Source organism: Saccoglossus kowalevskii, chromosome 1, assembly GCF_978046115.1.
Source record: "Saccoglossus kowalevskii chromosome 1, keSacKowa6.1, whole genome shotgun sequence".
Taxonomy (NCBI): domain Eukaryota; kingdom Metazoa; phylum Hemichordata; class Enteropneusta; family Harrimaniidae; genus Saccoglossus; species Saccoglossus kowalevskii.
Genome location: NC_140641.1, coordinates 7,940,219 through 7,953,007, shown reverse-complemented (window position 1 = coordinate 7,953,007; position 12,789 = coordinate 7,940,219). Strand labels below are relative to the sequence as shown.

At 34.4% G+C, this 12,789-nt stretch overlaps 1 protein-coding gene across 1 annotated transcript in view; it reads left to right on the top strand.

Moving 5' to 3' along the window:
• The window catches only part of LOC100375078 (protein lin-9 homolog), a 29,463-nt gene that overhangs the window by 9,380 nt on the left and 7,294 nt on the right, over positions 1 to 12,789 (top strand). The window contains exons 7-9 of the mRNA XM_078010243.2: positions 131 to 264; positions 6,381 to 6,463; positions 7,712 to 7,847. Of these exons, the coding sequence (XP_077866369.2) occupies positions 131 to 264; positions 6,381 to 6,463; positions 7,712 to 7,847 (353 nt within the window). The remainder of the gene's footprint in view (positions 1 to 130; positions 265 to 6,380; positions 6,464 to 7,711; positions 7,848 to 12,789) is intronic.

Below are 12,789 nucleotides of genomic sequence, written 5' to 3'. Positions count from 1 at the left end.
AAGCTGAAAGATCCAAACAAGAACAATTCTATGCAATAGTATATGAACAGTAGTACATAAATTATATTATATTATATTAAAATGATATGTGATCAAATGAGTTACATGAAAGGGTTCTGTTTGTATCTAGGTCGGTTGCGGCATCCACAGGATGGTTTATTTACTGGTCAGATAGATGCTGTAGATACACAGAATGCCACATATAGGGTTACTTTTGATAGAGCTGGTCTTGGAACACACACTGTTAATGATGTGGAAGTCTTGGTAAGTGATAATAATTGTGGCATACTTTCTGTTAATGATTGTAAATATAAATCTCACAGAAACATGTATTTATATAATTGTACCACTGTTTGCCATTTTATGGCCACTGTTATATATGCCTCAAATTACATCTGACCATTAACCAATTGCATTTGGCAACTCTTGCTTTCTTGACTTGATTTATTTTTCACTTCATGTTTTGATTTTGTACTGAACATGGGGATTTTTTATAGTACACTCAAGTTCCAAATAAATGTACCCCCCGGACAAAACTTCAAAATCCAATAAACATACTTTCTGGAATAAACATACCCCACCAGTAAATTATTCTAAAACGTGCTCTTACTGGTGTATATACAAACTTTTCACTGTCCCTTGTAATTAGGAATATAAATGGACAATATACTTGCAATATATTTCAAATCTCTGTTTGCCAGGCCGCAAGCTCTAATCATATAGCAAACCAATCACGACCCGAGTCGGCCTGGCTGAGAAACTTCCTAGCCAATCATTATAATGGTGACGTATTCCGCGAAATTTGATCAGTTGCAAGGATAATACTTTTCCCGGTTTGTGTCGTTGGCGGAAAAAGCAAGATAACCGTTTAATCTTTCAATCTTTCAAATAGGCGTCACTCTAATTTAGGCATCAAGGTGGAGTGAAAAGGCTTAATTTGGTTCTACAATAGGCGTCACAAATTCTTGAAAAATTATAGTCAATCAAAAATTTTTCATATGATAACAAAAAAATACTCAGTATATTTAATATGTATTAATTTTTACCTTGCCCGTACCATCAAAGATGGAAGGGAAAGATATATTAAGGGAAACATTTTGTCCGGCGTTGTTGTTGTTGTTGTTGTTGTTGTTGTCGTCGTCGTCGTTAATAAATGTTATTGTGTGCATAATAACTTTACTAATTCTATTCCAAACTTCATCAAACTTGGTCACCTTATTCATCAGTATAAAGTCTTCCCTGAGTTTGAACAACAGATGTCCTGTATGAAAATATCATGCAAAAATTGAGAAAAACTGATAAAATATTTTGACTGTTTCTACTTGACTGATCACTGGTGATGCACATCAAAGGTCACTGATCTCAGTGGAAATATGCATTGTTGTATGCGTTCAATGAAGCAAATGATTTATCTTGTAATAATATCCTTGGTAATGTATCTCAGAATCCCATACTGGATTTAAAAACCAACTCATGGAGAGATTGCACAGTCTGATACACATTTGCAAACCTACCAATAAAATCTTTACAGAAAACAAGGTGTCAGAAAATCAATATAAGCACTCCTATGAACTGGGTGCCAAACTTTGATCAAGATCTGAAGCTAATAGAAAATCTGTTTAGTTCAAAGTTATCAAATCAAAAACAATACATAAAAAATACATAAAAAGCAAAACATTTCATCCACATTTTAAAAAGAAAATTGTTCTAAAATATATGTATTCTGTATTTGACAAACAGTTCATTCGACAAATGAAAACTCACAGGAATATGTTTCAGCTATTGGAACAGAATGATAGAGTTTTTATAATACTGGTTTAACCCTTAAGTCACGATGTACGAGAATACTCGTAATAGCGCGTCTGAATCCCACAGCGAAGTACGAGAATAATCGTAAACGACCCTCTGAGAAATTGCGTTGTTTTGAATGACGTATATGTGGAGTACATCATCAATAAAGGCGAAAAACGTATGAAATAAACTTTGACCTGTGTATATGTGTGTGTTATTCTTGCCTCACCCGGGGATTCCCCGCCTAATATGCAAATTGCATGTACAAATTCCATAGCTCGACCGCTAACTTTGAATGTTTGACTAGCAACGCAATCAAAATGGCGACGCCAAATTTGCATTTCAATGACCCTGAAATACAAGCTGTATGGGACGAAATATTTGCAGATTCTGATTCTGAATACGAATTTGAAGGTTTTACTGCGAAAGAGATCGATTTTGGTGATATTCCGAATGATGATACCGAGTGGGAGATTCAAAATTCTGGAGTGGAAGTTGCCGACGATACTCGTCTTGGCTGGTCATCGAAAGCAAGTGGCGACGACATTTTGGTACCGCCGTTCACCGGTGTTCCGGGACTCAATGTTCATTTGCCGGAAAACGCAACCGCATTAGATTTTGTCAAGTTATTTCTTAAAGATGAGGACATTATCTGCATTGTTGAGCAGACAAATGCTTACGCAAATGGTCATCTTGCATGCAACGATGAAAACCTGGAACCGCACTCCAGCCTCCGGAAGTGGAAGAATGTAAACATAGACGAGATGAAGATTTTTCTTGCCATGACAATCGCTATGTCGATGCTCCATAAGAACGATCTTGATGATTATTGGAGCCTAAATTCGATAATTTCGACGCCTTTTTATCGTAGCATGATGCCAAGGGATAGATTCGAGCTCATTTTAAAATTTCTGCACTTCAATGATAATGATGCCTACGTCGTTCGCGGTGAAGCCGGATATAACCCTCTTTTCAAAATCCGACCTCTGTATGACACCATAACACGCCGTTTGTCGGAAGTTTATACGTGTGAGCAGTGTATCAGTCTTGATGAAGGAATGGTGCCATGGAGAGGGAATATTCACTTCAGGCAGTACATTCCAAGTAAACCAGATCGTTTTGGTTTGAAATCATACATGGTGTCAGAATCATCAAGTGGGTACACTTCTGTTTTTGATATATATACTGGGAAAAATTACACCCCTAACCCCGATACAATAGAAAGTGAAAATGAAGGCCATACTTTCAATGTAGTAATGGGGCTGATGAGAAAAGGTAGTTTGCTGAACAAGGGATACAAACTGTACACGGACAATTACTACACCAGTCCTACGCTTATTGACCATCTAAAAGCTGAAGATACAATGTTAGTTGGTACAGCTAGAATGAATAGAAAAGAAATGCCTGCAGCCCTGAAATTGCCATTGCGACAAGGTGAAGTCATTTATCGTCAGAGAAATGGAGTCTTGGCGATGAAATGGAAAGACAAGCATGATGTCACTATGTTGTCATCAGTACACATGCCAATTTGGAAATTTGTTGGCCTATCCAGGGGATCCGGAGAACCAATTGTGAAGCCTTTGTGTGTTGTTGATTACAACAAAAATATGGGAGGTGTGGATCTTTCAGACCAGATGATCAGATCGTACACAATGCATCGCCGACGTTCAAAGTGGTATATCAAGCTTTTTTTTTCACATGATAGCTCTTCTTGTCACTGATGCCTACATCCTTCACAGGAAGTTCAGTGCCAAGAAGCTAACTCACGCTAAATTTCGTTTATCCATTGTTCATGATCTTGTTTCTAGTGCAACCACTGCACCCATCCCAGCACCGAAAGGGCGAAGATCAGTTGGTCAGCCACTAAGACAACTCGAAGAACGCCACTTCCCCTCACCCATCCCAGCTTTCCCTGGTAGTAAAAAACAAAACCCAACTCGCCAGTGTGTAGTTCACAGAGCCTACTACAAAAAGCATCAAGATGGCAAGCGTCCACAAGAGAGTCGCGTGTGGTGCCGCAAGTGTGAAGTCGCCTTATGTACATACCCATGCTTTGAGATTTATCACAGCAGACGTCACTTTGATGCAGTTGATCCAACAGATTTCCATTGTGATACCTAATTCGTTACTCACTTTAAGTCTTAGTATTGTGTGCATCTGTGGTCTGAATTGTTATTGAATAATTTCTATTTAGAAATTTTGTCTTGACTTACCTGCAATTCTCTAATTTTCACTACTGCATGCTGAAGCTCATTAGCTTGTTTATTATATATACACATATTTGAAAACACAAGCAACTACTACAAATAAATTGATCTAGTTGCAATTGTAAATAAATAATTATCCATGATTGCTTTTCACAGCTTTCGTAAACAAAATGGAGATTTTCCCCCTAAATTGCGATGTATTAAATGCTTACAGCTCTTGCATTCAAATGTGTTTTTCATCAAACAGCTGTTGTTGGTGCTAATGGGTATGCTAATGATATGCAAATTTATTTATTACAATGCAATTTTTGTTATCAAAATATCACATTCTTCATATAATATATTTACAGTTCTGTTCAATATTTTATATATTTTACTTCCATGAGTTTTTTTCGTGGACATTTACATAATTTCTGTCTTAATTTTTTTTTACCAAAAACAATCATTATTACATCAAAATAAAGTCCCAAATTTGTGTAAATTACATCAATAAGGAGTGGCAACTGTTTGATGATCACAAACTGCAAATCCAAGTGTTGGTTATTTCATTCACTATTACGACTTATTTAGGTAGTCTTTTTTATAAAATGTCATTCATTGGTGCTAAATGATATGCAAATGATATGCTAATTTGTGTATATATGGTCCGAATTTTTTTTTCTAAATGCATACTTTCAGAATATCAACAAATTCCTCAGATAAATGATAGCCATCTGACTTATAAATATTAAATAATAGAAGAATAATATTTTTATTTAAATTTTACTAAAACTGTTGTTTTTATACCCAAAATGTATACCACAAAATCTATAAGTGGTCATAACAATACAATATTATGAAAGATTGTTTTTTCTAGATATGTTTACATATCACATTATTGACTTTTGCATGGCAAATAAAAAAGTTACGATTATTGAATCCACAGTGACTGTCTTATTTTTTTTGAAAAGAATGCAGTGGGGGGAACGTTATGGTCAGATAAATTGAAGCATGTTAAGGGTTAAAACGCACTTCAAAGATTGCAGTGTTTGAAGATGTAGATTTTCAGTACTGTTGACTTCTCCTTTCACTGGACACCAACTAACTATTTAAGTTGATTTGCATTCAAAGCAGAGCTTGCAACATGATAGCTATTCATAAAGGGTGTTTTTTTCTTTACTTTTCATATAATACAGTAGTAGTCACACAATGAGGCAGTTCATATTTGTCTCAGTGAATCATTAATTTTTGACAGACACCTGTACAAAATACTTGGATAAAAGCCAGCTAAGATTTTCTGTTATCTTGCATGTTTTATGAATCTATTCACGTCTAAATGCAGCACTTTTTTTTTTGCGATGAGGCATTTGTTTTTATACTAAAATATCTGAATCACTTTGAATAAAACTGGAAAATATGTCCCTTAAAATAATTAAACAAATAAGGCACCAATGTTTTTGTAAGATATTTACATCTTTAAAGGACATTCGGTAGACTGATTCCCCACTGTTGGTTCAACCCCAAAACTTGTTTGTACTCAAAATTAATTATGACAATGCATATTTATATTGAAACAAAATATGTTAAAGGGAGTTGTATTATATAACAAAGGGCAAGGTCACCAGAGTTCAACCATGTTTTTATTTTGTTGGTAACGAAAAGTATATTCTAAAAGAAGTTTTGAATAAAAACACATTGCTTAGTAGCAAATGATCATGGTACAGTAGCGCAATCCGGTCATGCTGCATTTCACAAGTGAATAACTTGTTTTTGAAGTTATTATACTAGTGATTATAATAACATAAAAAAAAAAATGTGTTGAATTGTAAAAGTAAAATTCAACTTCATCGTAAGTGAATGATTTTGGTCACATGTAAACGCTTGATGTTTTTCTATGCACATGACCTGAAACTGTTTATTGACCTGATAGGTCAAGATGAAAAATTAACCAATCAAAATGCTCGATGGTCCCAACATGTTCAAATTAGCATAGCTCATTTAAATATGTGAATGACAGTTCAGCGACTGCTTGGTGAATCAAACGTGGAAGAGGTTTACCGATGTTGATTTTTTTTTTAAATCAAGAAATTTTTTTTTAAATCTGCCTGATTATAAAAATAAAAGTACCGTCCCAAATAAGAATGTATTGGGTGGAATTTTTTCTGGGAAAAAAAATAAACGTACCAGTACATTTATTTGGAACCTGAGAGTAGGCATCCATTTGAAAGTTAATGAAATGTTATTCTTTAGCTAATAAGTAGACAACACATTCATCAATATCCACAGAGCACTTGTATGCCTACCTATTTCTGTGTCCTTAATTAAATGTAACCCTAATTTCGCGTACACACTGTAGTACATTGTATATCCAAAAGTAATCCAGGTTATGTATTGCTGTTGCAGGCAAATGAGCTTCAAGAAACCATGCCATTAGCAGCATTTATTCAAAAACAAAGACCCAGGTCAGCTTTTTTGACACCACCAAGGTAAAGGTTTATTGATATGTTACTACCACTGATTAGAGAATGCTACACATCCATTTCATTACTACAGTGTATAAATGTAATCTCATTAAAATTATAAAATTACTAGTGGTGAAAATAATGGTTTACACTAATGACTGTCTTGAATTTATCATGGGTGTTGAATTTCCATGGCTATGGCAAGATCCGCATACAAGATCCGTCAACTGCAATTTATGCTACGTTTATTTGCTACTGCAAGTTGATTGGTACCAACTTGTGATAGCCATTGCACAAATTAGTTACATAATGGTTATTTTTTGGTTATGGCATTTAAACTAGTCACAATTCTCACTCATAAACAATCATATAACAATGATTCATCTACTACTTTCAACCTTGATAAATGTTAGCCTTTATATTTGTCATTAGCATGGTTACACTAGCAATAAGATTATGTTACATTTCTGGCTGTGCTCATGTACAACTATATACAAGAATATTTGCGCCCCTTGCCCAGGGGAGCAAATCCTCTGGCAGCCATAAAATTCAGCTCATTGACCAGGGATCACATGTGGCCACAGTCTTCAACTGTGACCTGTCCGATAGTAATGTTGGCCCACTCCACACCCTGATACGGAGAACCCACTTTGTGGCGCTGCTGAATTGCAGTGCTCCCTCTCGCAGTTATTCTAGAAAACCCCTGTATATAGCTGTACTGTTGTCTATATTTTATATTGAAGCCATTAACATTTGAAGTACTATGTGTCATGTAATAATTGCAAGCTTCTTGCCAATAGAAAATTACTGAGCATTTCTGAAGATTACTTTGTGATTAAGTGTTCAGTTTCTTAGAGTGTCATCAAACAATCATACACCAGATTTTCTAATCAATGATTTGAAGATGATTGTGACACAAAATAAAGACCTCACTAAAACTTCTCATATTTTAGACTTCATCAAGCAGAAAGTTGGGTTAAGATCTTTTTATGACTTTCATGGGAGCTCTGTATAAAATGATTATTTTATTTATTTCGCTATGGTGTCTTGAGTCAACATAAAATATTACATACTTCCTACATATGTAGATTAGATAGAACCAGAATTTGAAGCACCATCATAGATTTGTTGTAGGTGATGACAATAACAATGAAATATGTCAAGTTTTGGCTAAGATAGTTTGCAAATGCCATAGCTATCAGATTTGCTCAATCAGCCCCAATTTAAATAACTTTTGCTGACAGTATAACTGTTGTGACCTTGTTGTTTTAGATTTTCAATGGGTCCTTTACAGTCTCCTCAGTTAGAACATGATCCAGTTTTAGGCACTTCACCATTGAGGAGTAGATTACAGGGACTAGATGGGGATACACTTGGTGGCTTTCCAGTCAAATTCCTTGTACTAGTGGTAAGTCATGTAATTATCACTTCACAATTTCTATTATCATTAACTGCTGTCTTTATGTTTGATTTTCTTGAGTATGAAGAGGGAAGAGGTTATTGCACCTGAAAACATGCTTAAGGGGTTAGCATACGTTCGCTGGTTCAATTTTTTGGCCTCAATTTACAGCCTGAAACATACATTTTACCCATGCATGTTATATACCATAATAAAGATCTTGTTTCAAACTTTGGAAATATGGCAATCTTTTTAAATTATGCAAATACCAAGTCACGTGATCACAAGAATACGCGAAAATGGAGTAAAACGGTTAATGACGCAATTAATAATTAATTTGCAGCACGACTGAATATATTTTTTTATGTAAATATTATAGAGGGGTGCTTCATGTACAATGTTCTTCGTTTTTTTGCAACTATAATTTGTTTTTATGTAGCCTTATTTCAAATGTTTGGACGTTAATACCTGAGTAAAAACAACATGTCTCTATATAAAAATAAGCAAAAAATCAAAACGAAGGCAGACAGAAAAAAATCCAGGAACATTCCTCCAGTACTCTATATAGCGGTAAAGTTGACCAAAAATGGCGACGATCTGACCTTTCGTTTGTTAGAAATTGCGTAGTGAATCTGTAGAACTACGTAGAAATCAATTTCGAGATAAACGCAAAAAATGTCCAAGGTCAATGAATCTCAAACTAGGCCTAACAAATTTGAAAAATATAATAATAATATAATAATAATAATATAATAATTATTGAAACATGTCTGCCTAACGACCAGCTACTAAATAATGCCTTCTAATGTCGGGGCTAAATGTTATACGCGTTAAAGACAGGATGAAATATGTTTTGAAATCTCAGAACGGCCCTGCCGTGTGTCAACCGACAATGTGATGACTTCCCGCGAAAGTGACGTAGTGATTTGCATATTACTAATATGGTGTGGAGGCGGAGTTATTCCAAATAAAGAAAATGGTTTAAGCCATGTGCACAAGATATTTTCAAGTTTGTTTTGATTACTGTTCACTGTAAAACTGATAGCCGCGTGGTACGTCGTAGCAAGCGTGCGAACACGGTTTCTTTTTTAGTAACCGTGGTGCGAACAAGAGCAATGATTTCGCCTTTTTTTGCTCGTTTTTGTGACCGCTTGTTGAATTCGACTGGACAATTTCCGCTTTATTTTCGATCGCAAAAACCCCGAATATCACTGCCCGCTCGCTCGCTCGCAGAAAATTTCCAAGGTTCACATTGTCTTATAATTGTCTTACTGGTTTTTATAAATGTTGAACAGCCGACAAAAGTTCAAATACTTTTCGTTTTAACTATCTATAATTATATGCACGCAATCTGACCCTTTGACTTCGATTTGGCTTGGATTGAATATTTTATTTTCAACAATATTCTGACGTGAAATACAAAATGTATTTCAACACAAGTACGACATGGTTTTCTTTCCCGATTGTTGAGTTTTCGCAATGTGTTTACGGTTTGTATAATTATTGTTGTTTTCCTCAAGGCGAACCCAAGCTGAATGACCATGAAGCTAAATGGCAGTTCCATGCATGGGCTGAGTGAAAGAAAATATTTAATCTAAGCCTAAAATAAAACCTAATATTACACCTCTTTGTGTATTTGTTAATTTTACATGTTTGTCATGACAGTATATCTAGAAAAATCGGCAGAGCTCCAGAAGGAGTACCTACACTTTATGCAATTTTTTTTTAAATTATGCTAATTTATTCATGACGTAGCAGTTTCTGTGCTCATGAATATTCATTAATTTGTGGGTCAATACATTTTTAAAGGGGCGATATATTATTTTTGGGGGAAGAGTTAGAAAGGGGGATTAGCAATCCTTAGGGGGTCAATACAAAAGAAGGGACCCATTTGGAGAGCAGCCATGCTCCTCGTGTCTGTTGTTGCACGTGACCTACAGCTGTCAACTGTGTTCGTTCTTCGACGACTTCAACTGGCTTCCATGTGGGGTAGTATTCTTGTGTTCTGTTTGACTTGAGTTTTTGAATCCGCTGTTTAAGTTTTTAACGTCTTTCATGTCTTTTGTAGGAGTGTCCAATCCGTGATTCGAACTTGCGATCTTTGAGTTCCCAGCGCACTGTCTTGTCCTCTGTACCACGAGTGTCTTCACACACGAGTTAGGATTTAAGTCCTATTCATAGGAGCACTGTCTTTACTAGCATTCAAAAATCTAACTAAACATACTGGATTCGAACCAGCGATCGCTCACATTGCTGACATAGTACAAATCAACTGAGCTATGTGGGTAGTAATGCAAATTAAATAATTTGTTGTCATATTTAGCTTTATTGCCAAATGGCGTTTGCGAGAAAAAGATGGGCAGGCAAGGGAATAGAACCCAGGTCCTCCGGATCACTATGCAGAGAACTGACCCACAAGACCACATTGGATTGACTGGATATGTTTGCATTTGATAAGACTATATAGTGTGTATATATATAGAAATACAACATATTTCTATTAGTGAGATACAATTGTCCAAAAAATTGCCAATTTTGTGTTTTTACTTGTGTAAACTATATGCATGCCATAACCCGTTAGTGTACATCTTGCCAATTGGGTGTTTGCCATTTGCGTTGCCCATACCTGACCCGACCCTAACCCTAATGTCAAGACACATTCCTGTTAATAATTCCGTTGCCCATACCTGACCCGACCCTAACCCTAATGCCAAGACACGTTCTTGTTTATAATTGCTCAATAATGATACTCTGTTGTGCACTGTCTGCGGGTAAGTTGCATTGATGTCAACTGATTAAACAAGTCGCATTTAAGTAATTTCCACTATTAACAAGTGGTTAAATTGTGACAATAAATGTGTGGACAAATATTTGAGATTAATTTTGGTGCAGACAACTCTCGTTTAATTATTTTACACCATTACAAGTTGTTAAATTGAGAGAATAAATGTCTCAACAAATATTAAATACTTAGTTTGATGTAAACAACTCACGTTTGATTAATTCCCACAATTACAGGTTGTTAAATTGAAAGAATAAATGTGCGGACAAATATTTTAGACTTATTTTTGTGTAGACATCTCTCGTTTGATTAATTCCCACAATTACATGTTGTTAAATTGAGAAAATAAATGTGCGGACAAATATTTTAGACTTATTTTGGTGTAGACAGCTCTCGTTTAATTATTTTACACCATTACAAGTTGTTAAATTGAGAGAATAAGTGTGCGGACAAATATTTTAGACTTATTTTGGTGTAGACAGCTCTCGTTTGATTAATTCCCACAATTACAAGTTGTTAAATTGAGAGAATAAATGTGCGAACAAATATTTTAGACTTATTTTGGTGTAGACAGCTCTCGTTTAATTATTTTACACCATTATAAGTTGTTAAATTGAGAGAATAAATGTGCGGACAAATATTTTAGACTTATTTTGGTGTAGACAGCTCTCGTTTAATTATTTTACACCATTACAAGTTGTTAAATTGAGAGAATAAATGTGCAGACAAATATTTTAGACTTATTTTGGTGTAGACAGCTCTCGTTTAATTATTTTACACCATTACAAGTTGTTAAATTGAGAGAATAAATGTGCGGACAAATATTTTAGACTTATTTTGGTGTAGACAACTCTCGTTTAATTATTTTACACCATTACAAGTTGTTAAATTGAGAGAATAAATGTGCAGACAAATATTTTAGACTTATTTTGGTGTAGACAGCTCTCGTTTAATTATTTTACACCATTACAAGTTGTTAAATTGAGAGAATAAATGTGCGGACAAATATTTTAGACTTATTTTGGTGTAGACAACTCTCGTTTAATTATTTTACACCATTACAAGTTGTTAAATTGAGAGAATAAATGTATGGACAAATATTTTAGACTTATTTTGGTGTAGACAGCTCTCGTTTGATTAATTCACACAATTACAAGTTGTTAAATTGAGAGAATAAATGTATGGACAAATATTTTAGACTTATTTTGGTGTAGACAGCTCTCATTTAATTATTTTACACCATTACAAGTTGTTAAATTGAGAGAATAAGTGTGCGGACAAATATTTTAGACTTATTTTGGTGTAGACAGCTCTCGTTTGATTAATTCCCACAATTACAAGTTGTTAAATTGAGAGAATAAATGTATGGACAAATATTTTAGACTTATTTTGGTGTAGACAGCTCTCGTTTAATTATTTTACACCATTATAAGTTGTTAAATTGAGAGAATAAATGTGCGGACAAATATTTTAGACTTATTTTGGTGTAGACAACTCTCGTTTAATTATTTTACACCATTACAAGTTGTTAAATTGAGAGAATAAATGTATGGACAAATATTTTAGACTTATTTTGGTGTAGACAGCTCTCGTTTAATTATTTTACACCATTACAAGTTGTTAAATTGAGAGAATAAATGTGCAGACAAATATTTTAGACTTATTTTGGTGTAGACAGCTCTCGTTTAATTATTTTACACCATTACAAGTTGTTAAATTGAGAGAATAAATGTGCGGACAAATATTTTAGACTTATTTTGGTGTAGACAACTCTCGTTTAATTATTTTACACCATTACAAGTTGTTAAATTGAGAGAATAAATGTGCAGACAAATATTTTAGACTTATTTTGGTGTAGACAGCTCTCGTTTAATTATTTTACACCATTACAAGTTGTTAAATTGAGAGAATAAATGTATGGACAAGTATTTGAAACTTATTTTGGTGTAGACAACTCTCATTTGATTAATTCCAACAATTACAAGTTCTTAAACTGACAGAATGAATGTATGGACAAATATTGACCATTATATTTGTGAGTAAATACCTGTTGTTTAATTAATTTCCACCTCTACAAGGTTGAGAGAATAAATGTGTCGACAAATATTTGATACTTATTTAGGTGTAAGAACTCGTGTTTGACCAACTTCCACCATTGCAAGTTGTTAA